Raw genomic sequence first — 15,624 nt, forward strand, 5'->3', positions numbered from 1 at the left:
TTATGTGTGTTTCCAGGGTGTCCACCTTCGCTTACATTTTTAACTAATTAAAAATTATCACCCCCCCTTTTGTGCCACCAGTGAACATGCTTTTGCGGCCCATATCAACAGTCTTAATTCAGGTGCTCTCTTTTATACCTTGAATTTTTATTACTCTGAATATACAATAGATGGAGACAATCCTGCATGACAAATGACAGCTGTACCTAAAATTCACTCAATATTACAGAAGACAAAACAATAAAAAGAACAAAACAAAATAAGAACTAAAACCCCATAACCTTCCAAATCCAATGAGCATAAATTCACAATTATAGATTTGCTGCCTGACCTCAAGGTTATAACCACATGGTTATAATGGATATACCACATATAATTTTATTAATGTACAGAGAAACAGTCACTGAACAGTTAGCTACATTATCCCTTCCTCTGTCACATACAAGACTTCTGCATATAAGACAAGACCTCCTGACTACACTATGGAAACGTTTTGCTAACAATCGCTTTTAGTATTCACGGTGGGGAAGGGGGGTGGGGAAGGTGGGGAGAGTCCAACACATACTGTATAATGTCCTCCAGAGCCAAGTTTACCAACCACATAAATAATGTTTGGCACTCAAATGTTGAATGGGCAATGGCCGGAGATCTGTATTTCATCACTGTTAATTAGGGATACGTTTCTTGGTTATCTTGGCATCATTTGCTCCTCACTCTTTGTTGCCAAACCAATCCCTAATGGACTATGGAGTCATGAGGAACATACCCTGTCCCTTGTAAGCATCTGCGCACGATTCTTGTGCTGGATTTTCAGGACTCCAGGTGGTTGCACCCAAGCTTCTCCATCCACCTGTACAGGAACCCCTTCTTCTCCCAGGATCGTAATCTTTACCTCACGACACTGACAAGCAGGAACAAAAACATGAACAAAACCTAAGAGTAATTAATATACCTGAAAATGAAATGTGCAAATTTAAGGTATATTCTATCTCGTTCATTAAACCTCCATCAATTCAACATTACTAAACACACAGTGTCATTTCAAAAACCATTTTAAATTGACATTAAGAAGCTTCCGCACTATAATGTCACCTGTGCTATGCGGTGGTGTTGAAGATTGATAACACGAGACATTGCCATCTGGATACTGCCAAAGACTGCGACCACTTCTAGCTTTTTGTCATCAAATGATGGGGCGCCAAAATTCTGTAGTAAGGAAGTCACTATATATGTCAGTTACCATCCAACCATATCACAAGCATAGATATATATATATACTGAAACATGTATATAACATAGAACCCTACAGTCCTTGCAGTTCGGGGTGGGCGCAGGTCTTAGGGGGTTATGGGCCTTTTTTGGCTGGTGTACAACTGGTCACTTGTCACTGGCACTGATTTCATTTAAACAACATCTGTTTTAAACAACAACTATTAGTAGAGATACGCAAGGTGTTATTTGTCACATCTCTGCCCAGCTGATATTTGCTGGCAACTACAAAATAAATAGGCACTATGACCACATTAGACATTTCTATTCAGTCCTGAAAGCAAACCTTGTGACAACATAAATAAAACATTCTAGTTCCTCCAGCATTGGTGTGACAATATAGGGGCAATCATATATCTTTAGTTCTAATGTGACCCTTGGCAAAGTCTCTGTAATGTTGGGCTGCTGTTATATAAAATTGATTTCTTAACAAATCTTAAGTTAAAGTTCAACTGTATTTAAGCATATTTTAATTATGTATACATTAACATAACCAGCCACTTATGTGTGCCTGGCCATCCCAAAGTGGATAGCCACTATCAATATAGCAACTTGGAAATGATGAATGCATGAATCACCTAACAAATTACCGTAAGAATATTTAAGTAGTGGTGCAGAGAAGGCAAAGCTGTGAAATGGCCCCCAAAGTTGTTTAGGCTCATAGTAGCTGCCACTTTTACCTGTGGTAAAATGGGCCAGCATTATGGAGCGAATGAAATGTGTTAGATTTAATGGTCAAGGGGAATCAGTAGTGATCGCATACCTACAACATAAATATATCAGAAACCCAGCACCGTTGCATGTTAATATAGAACTTAATTGAGGTAACTGGTTTACAAAGGACCATGTTAAGTACCTTTTTAAGTATTTTTTTCTTTTGACTTACATATTTCATAGCATTTTAATAATGGATTTTTAGTCTTCTCTAGAAGTAGTTTAAGAATGATTTTATCTAGATTGTACATTTTGAATTTACTTTGTTATTAAATGTAATTTTCTGCTCTTATGACAAAACAGATTAATTTGTTCTCATATCAATTCCACATTTATACGGTACATCTAAAACAAAAATCACTCACATTGTCTTCTTTGGTCCCTCCCCAGAAGTTGATGCCACCAGCATAGCTTGGGATGTTAAGAACTGCAATACCCTGAAGGCTAGGCAAGGAGATGGTCACACCATCACACTAAAAGAAACAACATTTGAATAAACTATATAAAGTATGTTATCTTCTCTAACAAGAACATTAAATTCAGTTTATTTTACTTTATCAAGTCCACAACAAAATACATTTCAGAGTAATACTGGGCAACTTATTAACCCCTTCAGTATTAAGGGTTTTTAGTAGTGTAAATAATTTATTTGTTGCCATTTTCTCAATATGTAGGTATAATTAAGATTCTCAGTGCAATACGGATAGAGATCCTCTCTATCGTATTGTAGGGATGCCAGAGATGTCATGGTGACATCGCTGAGCTCCCGTTATAGTTTATTTATGTATCTTTCTAATATATATTTCTTTGAAAATATATACTTTTTTTTAAATTTCTGGAAATGTCTCACTCTGATCTCCCCTGCACTGATCACTGTGATTAGCAAGCATGGTCTCCACGACCCTGTACTACTGATCGCAATGTGTGTCATCAATCAGTAAGCAAGGGGGTGCAATTAGAGATTACTTTATTATTATTTATTGTTTTATTTAGCGCCATAAAATTCCGTAGCGCGGTACAATGGTTAGACAGGACATACCAAGCAGGGTCCGGACAGGCCGCACAGACACTTACCAGAAGGGAATGTCCAGCCTGTCATTAGACAGCCCGATCTTCCGTGCAGTGACAACGAGATGTCCCTGCCACTTTGAAAAAAGCTGGATGTACCAGTTTATAAAAAATTAAACATCAACAGCTGCCCTCCTCTTCTGTAGTCCAACATTTGTTGCCACTGATTTGCAGCTTGAAATCGATAGGAACACTTGTCATGAATGTGCACATGAATGTTAACAGACCCTCATCTGCAGAATTCCATGTGCTAAATGCTGGAGCTGATTAGAGGTGACTATATCCCATGTAGGGAGATTTGGCCCAATACATCTCAGGGATTGCAAATATCTGGAGGCTGGGACAAATGCTTATGAGAGGGATCCTGTGTGCATCTGCTAAATGGACCCCATGCACATTTAAAGAGGCCATTCAGCCTCATTCATATTCATTAAGTTGCATATGATAACTGCAGTGTCCCTTTAACCAGTGTGCGTGTACTGGGAAAATATTACAGTAATTATATTTTCCCCCTCCTATGCTATCTTCGAAACACTTTGCTGAGGAACTTCTTACCTTTAATGGCATATTAGCCTGTTTAGCAGGCTATAATATCATTGTTTTGGCATGGTCCAGACCTGGATTTTGTCCCTTGCCATTAGCATTAAAATAAACAATTGATATTTCTAACTGAAACACTCCTTGTTTACACAAAAGAAAGACAAGGACAATTTATGGTTGTGTGTGAATACAACTCCTATAATTACCTCTAGCTTGACTCTTTGCTCCAGGTTCTTGTAGGTTTTCTGGAGAAGTTCCTTGGTTCCCAGCACACCATACCACATCATGTTTCGTGTCCGACTGCTGCAAAATGTAAAGAGTTGGAAGGAGTTAATGGACTTTAGGGTCTGGGTATCAGAAATACCTTGTTTCATAGACTACAATGGAAGGAAACAGATAAACAAGAATAATATATTGTTCTCAATCAATTTATCTGCAATAATAATCCTGAATCTATATCCTTAAGGATGTAGACAAGCATCTACTTAGTAAGATGAACAAATGGAGAGATATTGCAATGCTTTCTGTGTGTCTGTAAAAAAATACAGGCAAGGCACTTTTACATGGATAGTACAAATACCATATGTAGATAATACACAATAGCAGAAAAGTTAAATTAACCTAAAAAATAATAGTGAAGGCTGTAAAATATTACAAATGCAGGGTATGATTTATAGAGTTGCAACAGGTGCAAAAACAGGTAAAAATTTAGAAAACTGTATGAACAAGTTTGCAACAAAATACAAAACAGAATATAACAGTTAAGCCAAAAAGAAGATACATGCAACAATTGAATGAATCAGTATCTGTGAATGATTAGTATTTGTGAATGAATGAGTATATGAATGTTTGTGAATGAGTAAATGAATGAGTATGTGTGTGATAACATAGATGTGTAAGTGTGTGTGGGGGGGCATAGGGAGCCTGTAATCACACTCCTATCATGCTCAGGTTTTAGCATGTACTGGCTGCCTGGGCATGATAGGAGTTTGATTGCTGTTAGCAATTATATATATATATATATATATTTATATATATATATATATATATATATAATATCGTTATTGGGTTTTTTGTCCAATTTTGGTGTGTTAACCACACTATTAAAAGTAAATAACACACCAAAATTGGACAGAAAAATGAAATAACAATATTAATGTATATATATAATTGTTAACAGCAATCACACTCCTATCATGTTAAGTCAGCCAATAGAAGCTAGAATCTGGGTATGATAGGAGTGTGATTGCTGTTAACAATCATATATATATATATATATATATATATATATAATATAAATATTGTTATTGAAACTTTTTGTCCAATTTTGGTGTGTTATTTACTTTAAATAAAAGTGTGGTTGTTTATGCATTTTTTTAATGTGTGGGGGGGCATTTTCGGCCAAGTGAATCCTGAATTTTCAGTTTCTGTTCAGAATTTTCATTTTGGTGCATCCCTAGTTTATATCACTATGCCAAGGCAGATTCATGTGATCTTTCTAAATCTTCTCTCATAACCCCAATTTTTCCTTAGCACACAGAGTCAGAAGTACTATAAAAATTGTGAATCATAGCATAAGCAGTTGCAGCAAAGATATTTTACCATTTAAGAAAAAAAAAATATTCACACCTTCTAACTAAGAAATCTACATAGTAACAGCGTAACATAGTAATAGTAAGTTAGGTTGAAAAAACCCTTCTACTTATCCTCCATTCCTTTGATCCAAAAGAAGACAAAAAAACCTAATTAGGATATTTTTCGAATGTAGTCAAAAATTCCTTCCTGACTCCAAAATGCAATCAGATTTCTCCTTGGATCAAAAAGCTTTAAAACATTAATATTTATTATATTATTTATATCCCTGTATGTCATGCTTTTCTAAAAAATATACCCATACCCTTTTTGAAGGCATCTATTGTATTTGATAGCACCAATTCCATACACTTATTGTCCTTACTGTAAAGAATCCCTTCCTTTGTTGTCTGTAAAAATCTTTGCTGTGTCATGTTATTAGCCAAAAAAAACAGTCTTGGGGTACTCAAAAAATCTCCCTAAGAGATATTAAGAGGGTCATTAGATGTAACAGATAGTGTTAGTGCTTGTTTAATACTAAAAATGATTTCTCATTGTTTAACTTATCTGCCTTGCTTTAAACCTAAATATATATAAATATTATACAGAGAGCAGTAAAAAAATATCTAAGACTTTATAGTGTACATTTAAAAAACAAAAATGGACGCTACATGGAGTAATACACAATTTGAAAAGTAATAAATATTTAGTATCTTGACAGGTACCTGCATTTTTTAGGATGTTCATCCCTCTTGTTGTTAAACTCTAGTGATATTTTGGCATCCAGGCCAATCCCGAAGTAATTATTCATAGTGCATTTCTCTAAGAATTGTCTGTCATGGTAGAGATAGAAAGAATACTGTAGATTCTAATATATATAGTATTTTGTTTTTTAAAGTGAGTCAAAATCCTGCTTTTTCATAGGTTATGATTAAATTAGGACATTTAAAGGTTTAAGATTAAAAAAACACAAGAGTAAGAAAATAAAAAATCTATAAACTTGTTGAACACAATACGTACACTGAATCCGGGTCCTCAGTAAAGTGAAAAAGACTGAATGAGAAGGGGCGATCCAGAATTATAGACGATGTCGTAGATGAGACAGTTGGACGTCTGGAGGCTAAAAATATCCCATGTAATTAACATATGAAATAATCATATTTTTATTAGTGTCTGGGAACAATAGCACCCACAGTAGTAATGTGACATAAAAATAACTTCAAAGGATTAAATGTAGGCATGGAGGAGTAAAATAACCCAAGCATTAGTGTATTGCTTTAATGGCTTGTGATGAAAGCCCAAATGGGCATACTGACAACAATATGAGCAATTCATAGAGGTAAAACCAAGTTACTTAACGATAGTTACACATTTTAAATTATGTCATGTATCAGTGTGCCATGACCATTTTATTTATACAGCACCAGCACATCCAGCAGTGCTGTAGTATGAAGTAAATAAATAAATAAATAAACCAATTTCCGAAGCAAATGTGAATGCTACTGTAGGTTTATTTTAACTCACCGAGCCTGTCAGTTTCCTTGTTGAAGTCCTCTGAGCTTTCTTTCTGGAGAGGAGATGTAGCAGGATTACTGAAGGCCTGAGTGTGTTTGTTCTGTTCATCCACCGCTATAGAAGGAGAAGAGACATTGCTACAGTCAGACAGTGGTGCCTCTAACAGTGATTATGTCTTGCTTGCAAGATATATTAATGAATTTAGAGACATGGTATGATTAAAGAAATGTCATTTTTGGCATGTCCAAACAAACAGTCCTGGTAGACATTTCTCACCCTTCTCTGCTTGCTCAATAATCTGCTTAAGTGCTTTCTTTAGACTATTTGCCCTCAAAATGAGCTGCTCTTTAGACTTGAACATTTTGGTCACATTATTCAGGTGGTCCCCTTTTTCATTCACGTCTTTACTGTTTTCCTTCAGTGCTGAGTCAGGATGTAGGTTGTGTGAGGAAGGGGGCAATAATGCCAGGGACTCTTCATTTAGAGCCCGAACTAGAGAATCTAGCTTTTCATTGAGCATGGAGCACTGGAAAAAAGAAACAATAAAATAATAGTACAGGTATTTGTTTTTACTATACTTCTAAAGATAAGGTTACTGTACTAGACATTGGTGATGTCATTTCTGTTGTGCGAAAGACATAGAGAATCAGATCAAAGCCAATTAAGCTCAGAATAATTAGGATTTCATTTTCCAATTGGGGAACACAGGAATTAACTTTTTTAAATAATGCCATTTGGATAAAAGAAGAAAACACCACATTCAAAAAACATTTCCACGAACCCCTGCAGTTAGATTAGCAGTGTACAGTAGAGGTACACTGGAACAGACTGACATGTGTAACCACATTGGTTTGCCTCTGCAAACAGAACTATGCATCATTTAGTGAATGCACCCCAAAATATGACACAACATCTCAGTCAATAACTACTAATACACTACAATATTGTCACTGCACTGTGCTTTCCCCGCTGGGACCTACTTCATACTGCACATAAAAGTAAGCAGTGAACCAGGGAATCTGACTGCCCATTAGGATGATCTTCTCCCAGAAGGGCTGCCCCCCAAGACTTTCCACCCAATGCCTAGTAGGCCTAGGCCGGAATCCAATTCTGGAAAATATTCCAGTTGTGATTTTCAAATCTCCAGTTTGATTGTGATTGGCTGTTCCACCCTTTATTTTGCCTAATTTTGTTCATTCATCAAAAAACACAGAGTAACAATTCATCACTTAACACGTAGTAAAAAATTTTATATATTACACCATAATTTATGTACAGCTATGATTCTACAATCTCTTTAGTATCAAGTCGTACCAGTGTACATTTTCAAAATACTTCAATGTAAGGTTCTTCAATTGTAAACTCAAATGTGATGCCTAAAATTTGCAGTGCGTATCAAATAAATCAAATGTTTTCAAAAGAACTTTACCTTTCTTGCCATATTTTCTGCTTCTTCACGGTTTTCTGTTGCCCTCTCATATGCTTTTCCTACTTCAGTGACAAACTCATTAACAGAAAGACACAGGAACCTGAAAAAGATTCAAATAACGTTGGTCGTTTAATTCCTTTTAGTTCAATAATGTATCATTAGAAATGATAAATGGAACTTACTTAGCAGAGGAAATTACGTCGCAGTGCTTATCAGACTCCAGGATCTTTGCCAAGTGGAAAGCAACAGAATCAGCATACTGGGATATCTGCACCTGCCAGAAACAGAGGCAGGCAACTCATGCTATAGAAAAGGTAAGAAAAATCCTGATCTCTGAAATGATTACCGTGTCCAAAAATCTTTACAAGCCATTATAGCATAATACAGCACTTATTACAATTTTAGGACGTTTCTAATGTTAACATAATTGTAACCCCAATAAATCTGGCAGCTTCCTAGTGAAGAGTTTCTCTGTGAAATCTGAAATAACATTGTGCACAATGGACAGTTTTTCAGTCCTATACATGTCATGCTGATCTCCAGCAAAGGAAGGGAACAAAATGAGGTATTACAACTCTGCACCACTACATAACTTGTAGACAACATCTATTTTACATTATTACAGTCTCACCTTTAAATAAACTAGAATAATTTAAAGTGGCAAACCCTCGAAAGAATAGAAACAACTAAGTAAAATAATTAACAAACACTAGCAATATTAAGTAGGATACAACATTAGAAGGGGTCCAATTTTACTGTTATTCTTAATATTAACAGTATAATAATCATGGTATTTGGGAGGTCTTGGTTAAAAGTAGCTGCTCCCTTGAATTTTTTGTGCAACAATAGAAGCCATTCATATTCAGCAAAGGTCTTCTCACCTGAAATTTAGATTCGCCATTCTCCTCGTCTCTGACTGAAGGCGGTGAGTGTTTGGGAGACTCATACGTTAAAATACTCCACCTAAGGCATTACAACATAAGTATTACTGAAATCCTATTGTGTTCTAACGCCCGAGTTAAAATATTTATTTTCATTTGCTGAGTTGGTAACATCCTTGCACAAATTTCTGATTTGATGTCAATGCATCCTACTACTTTAATACAAATTGCTTTTACATGCAACACGTAAAATTATGGCAAATTTAATTTGTTGTTGAACAGCAGTGCTGCCTAGGATAGGCAAATATTTAATTAGATCCACAACTCTGTAAGTTTTGGAAAAAAAACATGCACGCAACTCCAGCTCTAATAGGTACATGAGCTAAGATGATACCGAAGCAAGAACATGCGTAGGTTGGTCTAATTTTGTTTTTCACTAAGAGCTCTGCAACACTTCTTGAAATAACTAAGTGTTATAATTAGCTCTTTTTTCCTTCTCCTAGGAAAGTGTAGGCTTCATCGTGTCTGTAGAAACTTATTACAATGACTACACTTTTTGGTTATCCATATATTTCTTCTGGAATTACATACATTACAAAAAACACATACCTTCAGAAAGTAATTATCAATACACTTTTATATATGAATATATCGAAATGTTAAGTGGATTATGAGAAAGTCCCCATTCTTCCTCATACCTGTCCAGCATTTTTGTGGTGGCACGTTCCAGCTTCTCAAGTATTTGGAGCAGTTGAGCATCATCATCACAGAGGCTTCCCCAACCAAGAACCCGCGCCAGATCATTTCCAGTGCCCAGTGGCAGAACCCCAAGTTGGCACTGCGATTGAGGAGATTAAGAAAAGTGCTTACAGAACTGAAAAAACACCAACAGATACAGTGAAAACGGGTTACTCTGGTTACCTGTTTGTGAAGGCCCAACTTGTCAATTTCTGACAAGACCCACCCAACACTGCCATCTCCACCACAAACAAGTATACGGAAGTTAGAGAATTTCTGGAACAGGCGCAACCTAAAGTAAGTAAAAAAATTGTAGTGTAATTGTAGTATATTTGCCAAATACACAAAAAAGCTTCTGTTAATGAATGTGGTTCATACACAGAATACGTTTCTCACTTTGTCAGACACTATGAAAACCAGAGCAGAATTCATATTAATAATGGGCTAGTAAAACAAAAGCTAAAAAATATGTTTGTACCCTTTAACTCACCCAAGCTGTGGTCCTCCATTCATCAGGTCAAAAACTTGAGCTGGGTTCAGGAACTGCTTGAATTTGCGGAGGAACTTTACACCTTGGTTATCTCCGCTTTTGGAATTAACAAAGACAAGGAGTGGACTAGCACAAGAGGCAGGAGATGTAGCCTTCCAAAATCCTGTGAAATAGTTTATAATACCTTAGTAAGTATCAAGTTGAGAAAATAGTAAAAATGATCCACAGAATAAACCACAGGTAGTTTTTGTGGACTTCCTTTAACTGTGTAACATAACAGACATTAAGGAAATAATACTCTCTCATTTATAGGACAATAATAAACAATGTTCTACTGACAAAATGCTAAGGATGAACTTACACTGAAATTACATTTCCTACACACACACACACACACACACAATACCTCAATGTTGTAGTTATCCATACCTCCATATTATTTCTCTTTATATCTGTATATCACAGTGAATATTCAACTTTAAGATTGTTTTCTTCCACACACCATGCATTCTCAGATACAGAATCCCTGTCCTGCATATAGTTAGATCAATATGTATTCAAAGCTAAATATGAAAGCACTCACCATCAGAGTCAATACTATTTAGGGCAATAGGTGGTATGATAGAGACTCTGCAAGCTCCAAGAGGGCATATTTTGCCAAGCTGTTCCTTACAAGAGCTGTGTACCTAGGAAGAAAACAGCAAATGCTCAAAAACACCATATTAATGACAATGGAAAGAGATGTGAAACCCAAGTATACTACCCTCACAATATGATGATGCAATTTAAATATAGCTTTATAATATGATGTCTGTCCTGATACAAGCAAAATGAAATAGTATTATTTGTAGCACTTGTGGATGTTCATTGAATGAAATTACCACTCCAGGGCTAGTTTTAGTACCAGACAGCTGCAGGGGGCACCTGAATCAAGAGGGTGCAGATCAGATCCTAAGATGCAAGCTTAACGTGATACTCGCTTTCTCAAATGCCTCCATTTCCGGTGCTGCAGGTTGACATAACAGCATAACTCATGCTATACAGAACGCTGACCACAGCCAAGAAGTGTGCTAAGGCAGGTGCTACGAGAGAATGGCACCAGGCACCCGGTAACTCATGTTACATTACCCCCCGGTAGTAGTGCGGCAACTTGCAATGAACAAGCTGAAGTGAACAAAGGGCTGGCCCTAAGGTTAAATGTGCAAGCTACAGTGATGACGGGAGAACGTGTATGGTGTTGGTGTGTGTGTTAGTGTATAGCATTAGACTGAGTGTGTGTTACTGTATGGCAGTAGTGTGAGTGGGTGCTACTGTATGGCATGGTGTTAATAAAGTGTGTGTTATTTTATGGAGAGGGTTATTGGTGCAAGGAGGAAGTGAGTTAGAGCTTGCATGTATGTATACGTTTATGACCTACTCTTGCTTTCTGCAAGGCAACAAGCCAAATCTGTCAGAAAGTAACATACCAACAAACTGAGTCAACTGATTCAATAGTGTTCAACTGATGCAAATGAAGTCTTCCCTGGCACCCTGTCACTCACTGAAGCTTTTTGGCCCCAGTCCCTTTCCCCCCCCCGTGCTCCTCTTTTCTAGGAGTTTAGAATTTTTGCTGCGTATGGGTGTATCTCAGTGTTCTACAGCCCTAGAAGTGACAATAATGTTTATATAAAACAGGCGTAGCAGAAGCCCATTGCCTAAACAGGGCACCATGTGTCTTGGGGTGGGGGTGCCTCCGAGTATTCTTGCCTGGGGAGCAATTTGGTCTAGGACTGGCTCTGGACAATTGTTTTGCGAAAAATTACAGTTATTTATCAATCCTCCAGTCTTTAATACTTCTTACATAGTTTGCTTTTAGAAAGAATGTTACCGGGTTTTAATCGGACCAGGTAATTTTATCAAGTTCCCCTTCTCCTAAAATTAAATCTATTCGGGAATATGAACAATGTGATCTAGAAAAACAAGTATAGTCTCGCTCTGTTGGATGATAAATTCTCCAGATATCCAGTAGATCAAATCTTTTGAGTATCTTTCGAGGGGTGTATTCCTCGCAATGAGATTCTATCTCTTTGATGGTCAAGAATTGAATTAAAATCTCCCATAATTACCGTATATATATTCCCTGTTTAATATTTTCTATTTTGGATAGTACCTTAGATATAAAACTTGAGGGTGAACAGTTTGGGGCATAAATATTTACTAAAGTATATAAGGTATCATCTATCTTACATACCAATATTATATAGCGACCGTTTGGGTCTTATTCTTGATGTTTAATATACATTTTTAGGTCTCTTGCTAATTATATAGCCACCCCGCATTTTATTTTTCTTTTCTAATGATGCTGAAAACCTTAGGGAACCTCTCTGTCTTTAAGAAAGTTTTATGTAATTGGCACCAATGGGTTTCCTGCAGGAAACTAATCGTAATTCTTTCTTTTAATAAATAGGTTAAAAGCAAGGAGCGTTTTTGAGGAGTGTTGAGTCCTTTGACGTTAATTGTTGAAAATGTGAAATGCCTAACAAGAAGCAGGGAAATCACATTTTTGGCTTGAGGGATTATTTCAATATATTTATATTTAAATGGTACTGTAAAAAGATAACCATAATTCTTATACACAATATTGTCTCCTATCTGAAGTTCAATCACTTCCCAATGCTGTCATTTAACACCAAAACAATATCCTCCAAAACAACTACATTTAAAAATGGGGTACCACAGGGGTATATTATAGATCCAACTGCTTTGCAATTTGCATATATTGTATTAGTATTTTAATAACTTCTGTGAAGTGTTATACAGTACAGTAAACTCAGAATATAATGGGGAGTTGCAGAGTTCTTTGATTAAGATAGAGGAACGGTCAGATGACAGACGAACTTCAACACTAAAAAAAAGTACAGTAATGCATTTTAGTAATGCGCTAAATAAGGTCAAACTATACTATTCAACACTTGAAAATATTAGGGAGTACCAGTTAACTGAAAACGTAACTAAATACACTGTCAAAAAGGAGTAAACTAGACGTACAAAATATTGGTTATACCTCGGTTGAACTTCTTGAACAGTTTCATCAAGGTAATGGTGATTAATTAGAAGATTATAAAGAAGTGGGTCATCTCAGGAGAATCAAATAATAAATACATAGGACATAGATATAGAAATAGATAAAGGTTAGCCTTACTATAGCTTTGCACCACAGGCATCTCCAGTCCTGCAGCCTTCTCACACTCCCACACGTTTTATCACACACGGCGCATTTCGCACTGACTGGCAGGTTACCCTCTAGCAACTGATGAGGCATTGTCACCTGCGTAAAGAATAGGTTACTAAAGAACAACTATCAACTCTTCCAAAATTAGGCAAACACAATACTTTATATGATGTTGTGTTTAAGAGTGCAAAAAGTGACTTTTGGTCATTGTTGTCTTATTATGAAATATACCGTATTTGCTCTATTATAAGACAAGGTTTTTTCCAGAGCAAATGCTCTGAAAAATACCACTCGTCTTATAATCGAGGTTGTCTTCTAATCAGACCTCTTTCTGCTGGGGCCATGCTGCTTACCGGGCTTTGGTCGCGAGCAGTGTCTCTGCTTCTAGCAGCAGGAGAACAGGAAGCTAGCAGCGTCCTCACATAACTCTACCTCCCCCCTCCTTCCTCTGGGGGCGGGGCCAGAGAAGTTGCTCGCACAGCCGGGCCCCTACAGAAGTCTTCGAGTGAGAGATCTGCAGTTCAGGTAAGGGGGTGGGGGAGGGTTTTTGTGATTTAATGTGTGAAGTATGTGTGGAATGAATGAGTATTTAAATGTTTGTGAATGAGTGTGTGTGATAGCATGGATGTGGCATATAGGGGTATAAGGCATATCATGGGGCAGAGGGGCATATAGGGGGTTAAAATGCATTTCTGGAGGTATATATATATATATATATATCTCCAGAAATGCATTTTAACCCCCTATATGCCACTCAGCCCCATGATATGCCTTTTAACCCCCTATATGCCAGAGTGGCATATAGGGGTATAAGGCATATCATGGGGCAGAGGGGCATATAGGGGGTTAAAAGGCATATCATGGGGCACAGTGGCATATAGGAGGGTATAAGACATTTCTGGAGGCAGAGTGGCATATAGAGGGTTAAAAAGCACATCATGGGACAGAGTGGCAAATAGGGGGGTATAAGGCATTTCTGAGGGCAGAGTGGCAGGCCTGGGGGCAGATGTGCATAACTGGGGGGGCAGGTTGGCAAATAAAAGGAAATAAAAAAATATATATTTTTCTCAATCATAGCTTTTATTAAATATGAAAAAATTGTTTACATAAATTAATATTTACTAGTAAAGCTTTTCCTATAGGGTAGTCTTATATTCAGGCTTTTTGTTTTTTTCCTAAATTAATATTTTGATTTTGGGGCGTCGTCTTATAATCTAAATACGGTATATTAGGTTCCACAGCGATTATGAGAAGTACAGTAGAAATGTTGCATACACTCTAGGACATTCTTTTTTTTTTATTTATTGAAGTAATGAAATGAAATACCTTTTATTTAAATAAATGGGTCCAACCTACATCATTGCAAATATGAGTGGAACTCCCATTTGTATCATTTTGTCTAATTTACTAAACACTGAGTTATCAGTTGAGATAAATGTTATATAGACTAACACAATCACATCTTGCAAGCACAAAAACAAATAGTTGCGCCAGCCGACACCAGGAAATCACACAGGGATATCCATAAATGTACAAAAATGAATTTATTAAACGTCCGTGGACAGGCTGCTTATGACTAAGCACAGTTTGTGCGAAACACGTTAAGCATTTTAGCCTTTTTGTTTGTGTTTATGTTCTGTTGCCCTCCTTGATTTTACTGTCCACGGACGTTTAATAAATGTATTCTTTTACATTTATGGATATCCATGTGTGATTTGCTGGTGTCGGCTGGCGCAACTATTTGTTTTTGTGTTACAATTTGAGACCTGGACCGGGTCCCTTTGGCGTTGCAGCACCCAGCTACACTTGGATGTTTTATTTGAAATTATATGGGATTGTAGCCTCTCCATTTGTTTCTTCTTACAGCTTGCAAGCACATGAATACAACAAAAAGCAAATTAAATACTCTTATTTTGAGTTATGCAAGTTTAACAATTGCATTTTAATGCTTGCAAGTTGTTTCACCTCGCCTTCTCAAGAGGTGCGCAGCTGCAGTTCAGAGGTTAATAAACCCCCAAGTTACTGTTTTTCGACATACATCAATTTAATTGTGTGTGCAGTTTGTTGTCAGCTATTTAACCACATATGTGTATTTATATACAACTACACTACTATATATTATGACAGTATCTCCATGATGGAAGGTTGACAGGTATGAAGAATTCTGTTCTTCTTGATCAGAATAATGTCTAATATT

At 36.7% G+C, this 15,624-nt stretch overlaps 1 protein-coding gene across 2 annotated transcripts in view; it reads right to left on the reverse strand.

Moving 5' to 3' along the window:
• The window catches only part of LOC149282300 (diacylglycerol kinase eta-like), a 79,805-nt gene that overhangs the window by 18,661 nt on the left and 45,520 nt on the right, over positions 1 to 15,624 (reverse strand). For both annotated transcript variants that reach the window (XM_089498345.1, XM_089498343.1), the window contains exons 7-22: positions 13,398 to 13,523; positions 10,800 to 10,902; positions 10,217 to 10,379; positions 9,910 to 10,018; positions 9,687 to 9,826; positions 8,989 to 9,070; positions 8,290 to 8,381; positions 8,108 to 8,207; positions 6,955 to 7,204; positions 6,688 to 6,792; positions 6,184 to 6,283; positions 5,889 to 5,996; positions 3,798 to 3,894; positions 2,349 to 2,456; positions 1,093 to 1,206; positions 767 to 901 (exon numbers count right to left, since the gene is read on the reverse strand). In XM_089498345.1, the coding sequence (XP_089354471.1) occupies positions 767 to 901; positions 1,093 to 1,206; positions 2,349 to 2,456; positions 3,798 to 3,894; positions 5,889 to 5,996; positions 6,184 to 6,283; positions 6,688 to 6,792; positions 6,955 to 7,204; positions 8,108 to 8,207; positions 8,290 to 8,381; positions 8,989 to 9,070; positions 9,687 to 9,826; positions 9,910 to 10,018; positions 10,217 to 10,379; positions 10,800 to 10,902; positions 13,398 to 13,523 (1,932 nt within the window). The remainder of the gene's footprint in view (positions 1 to 766; positions 902 to 1,092; positions 1,207 to 2,348; positions 2,457 to 3,797; positions 3,895 to 5,888; positions 5,997 to 6,183; positions 6,284 to 6,687; positions 6,793 to 6,954; positions 7,205 to 8,107; positions 8,208 to 8,289; positions 8,382 to 8,988; positions 9,071 to 9,686; positions 9,827 to 9,909; positions 10,019 to 10,216; positions 10,380 to 10,799; positions 10,903 to 13,397; positions 13,524 to 15,624) is intronic.

Source organism: Sceloporus occidentalis, unplaced genomic scaffold, assembly GCF_023333645.1.
Source record: "Sceloporus occidentalis isolate IW3139 unplaced genomic scaffold, rSceOcc1.0.p SCAF_119, whole genome shotgun sequence".
Taxonomy (NCBI): domain Eukaryota; kingdom Metazoa; phylum Chordata; class Lepidosauria; order Squamata; family Phrynosomatidae; genus Sceloporus; species Sceloporus occidentalis.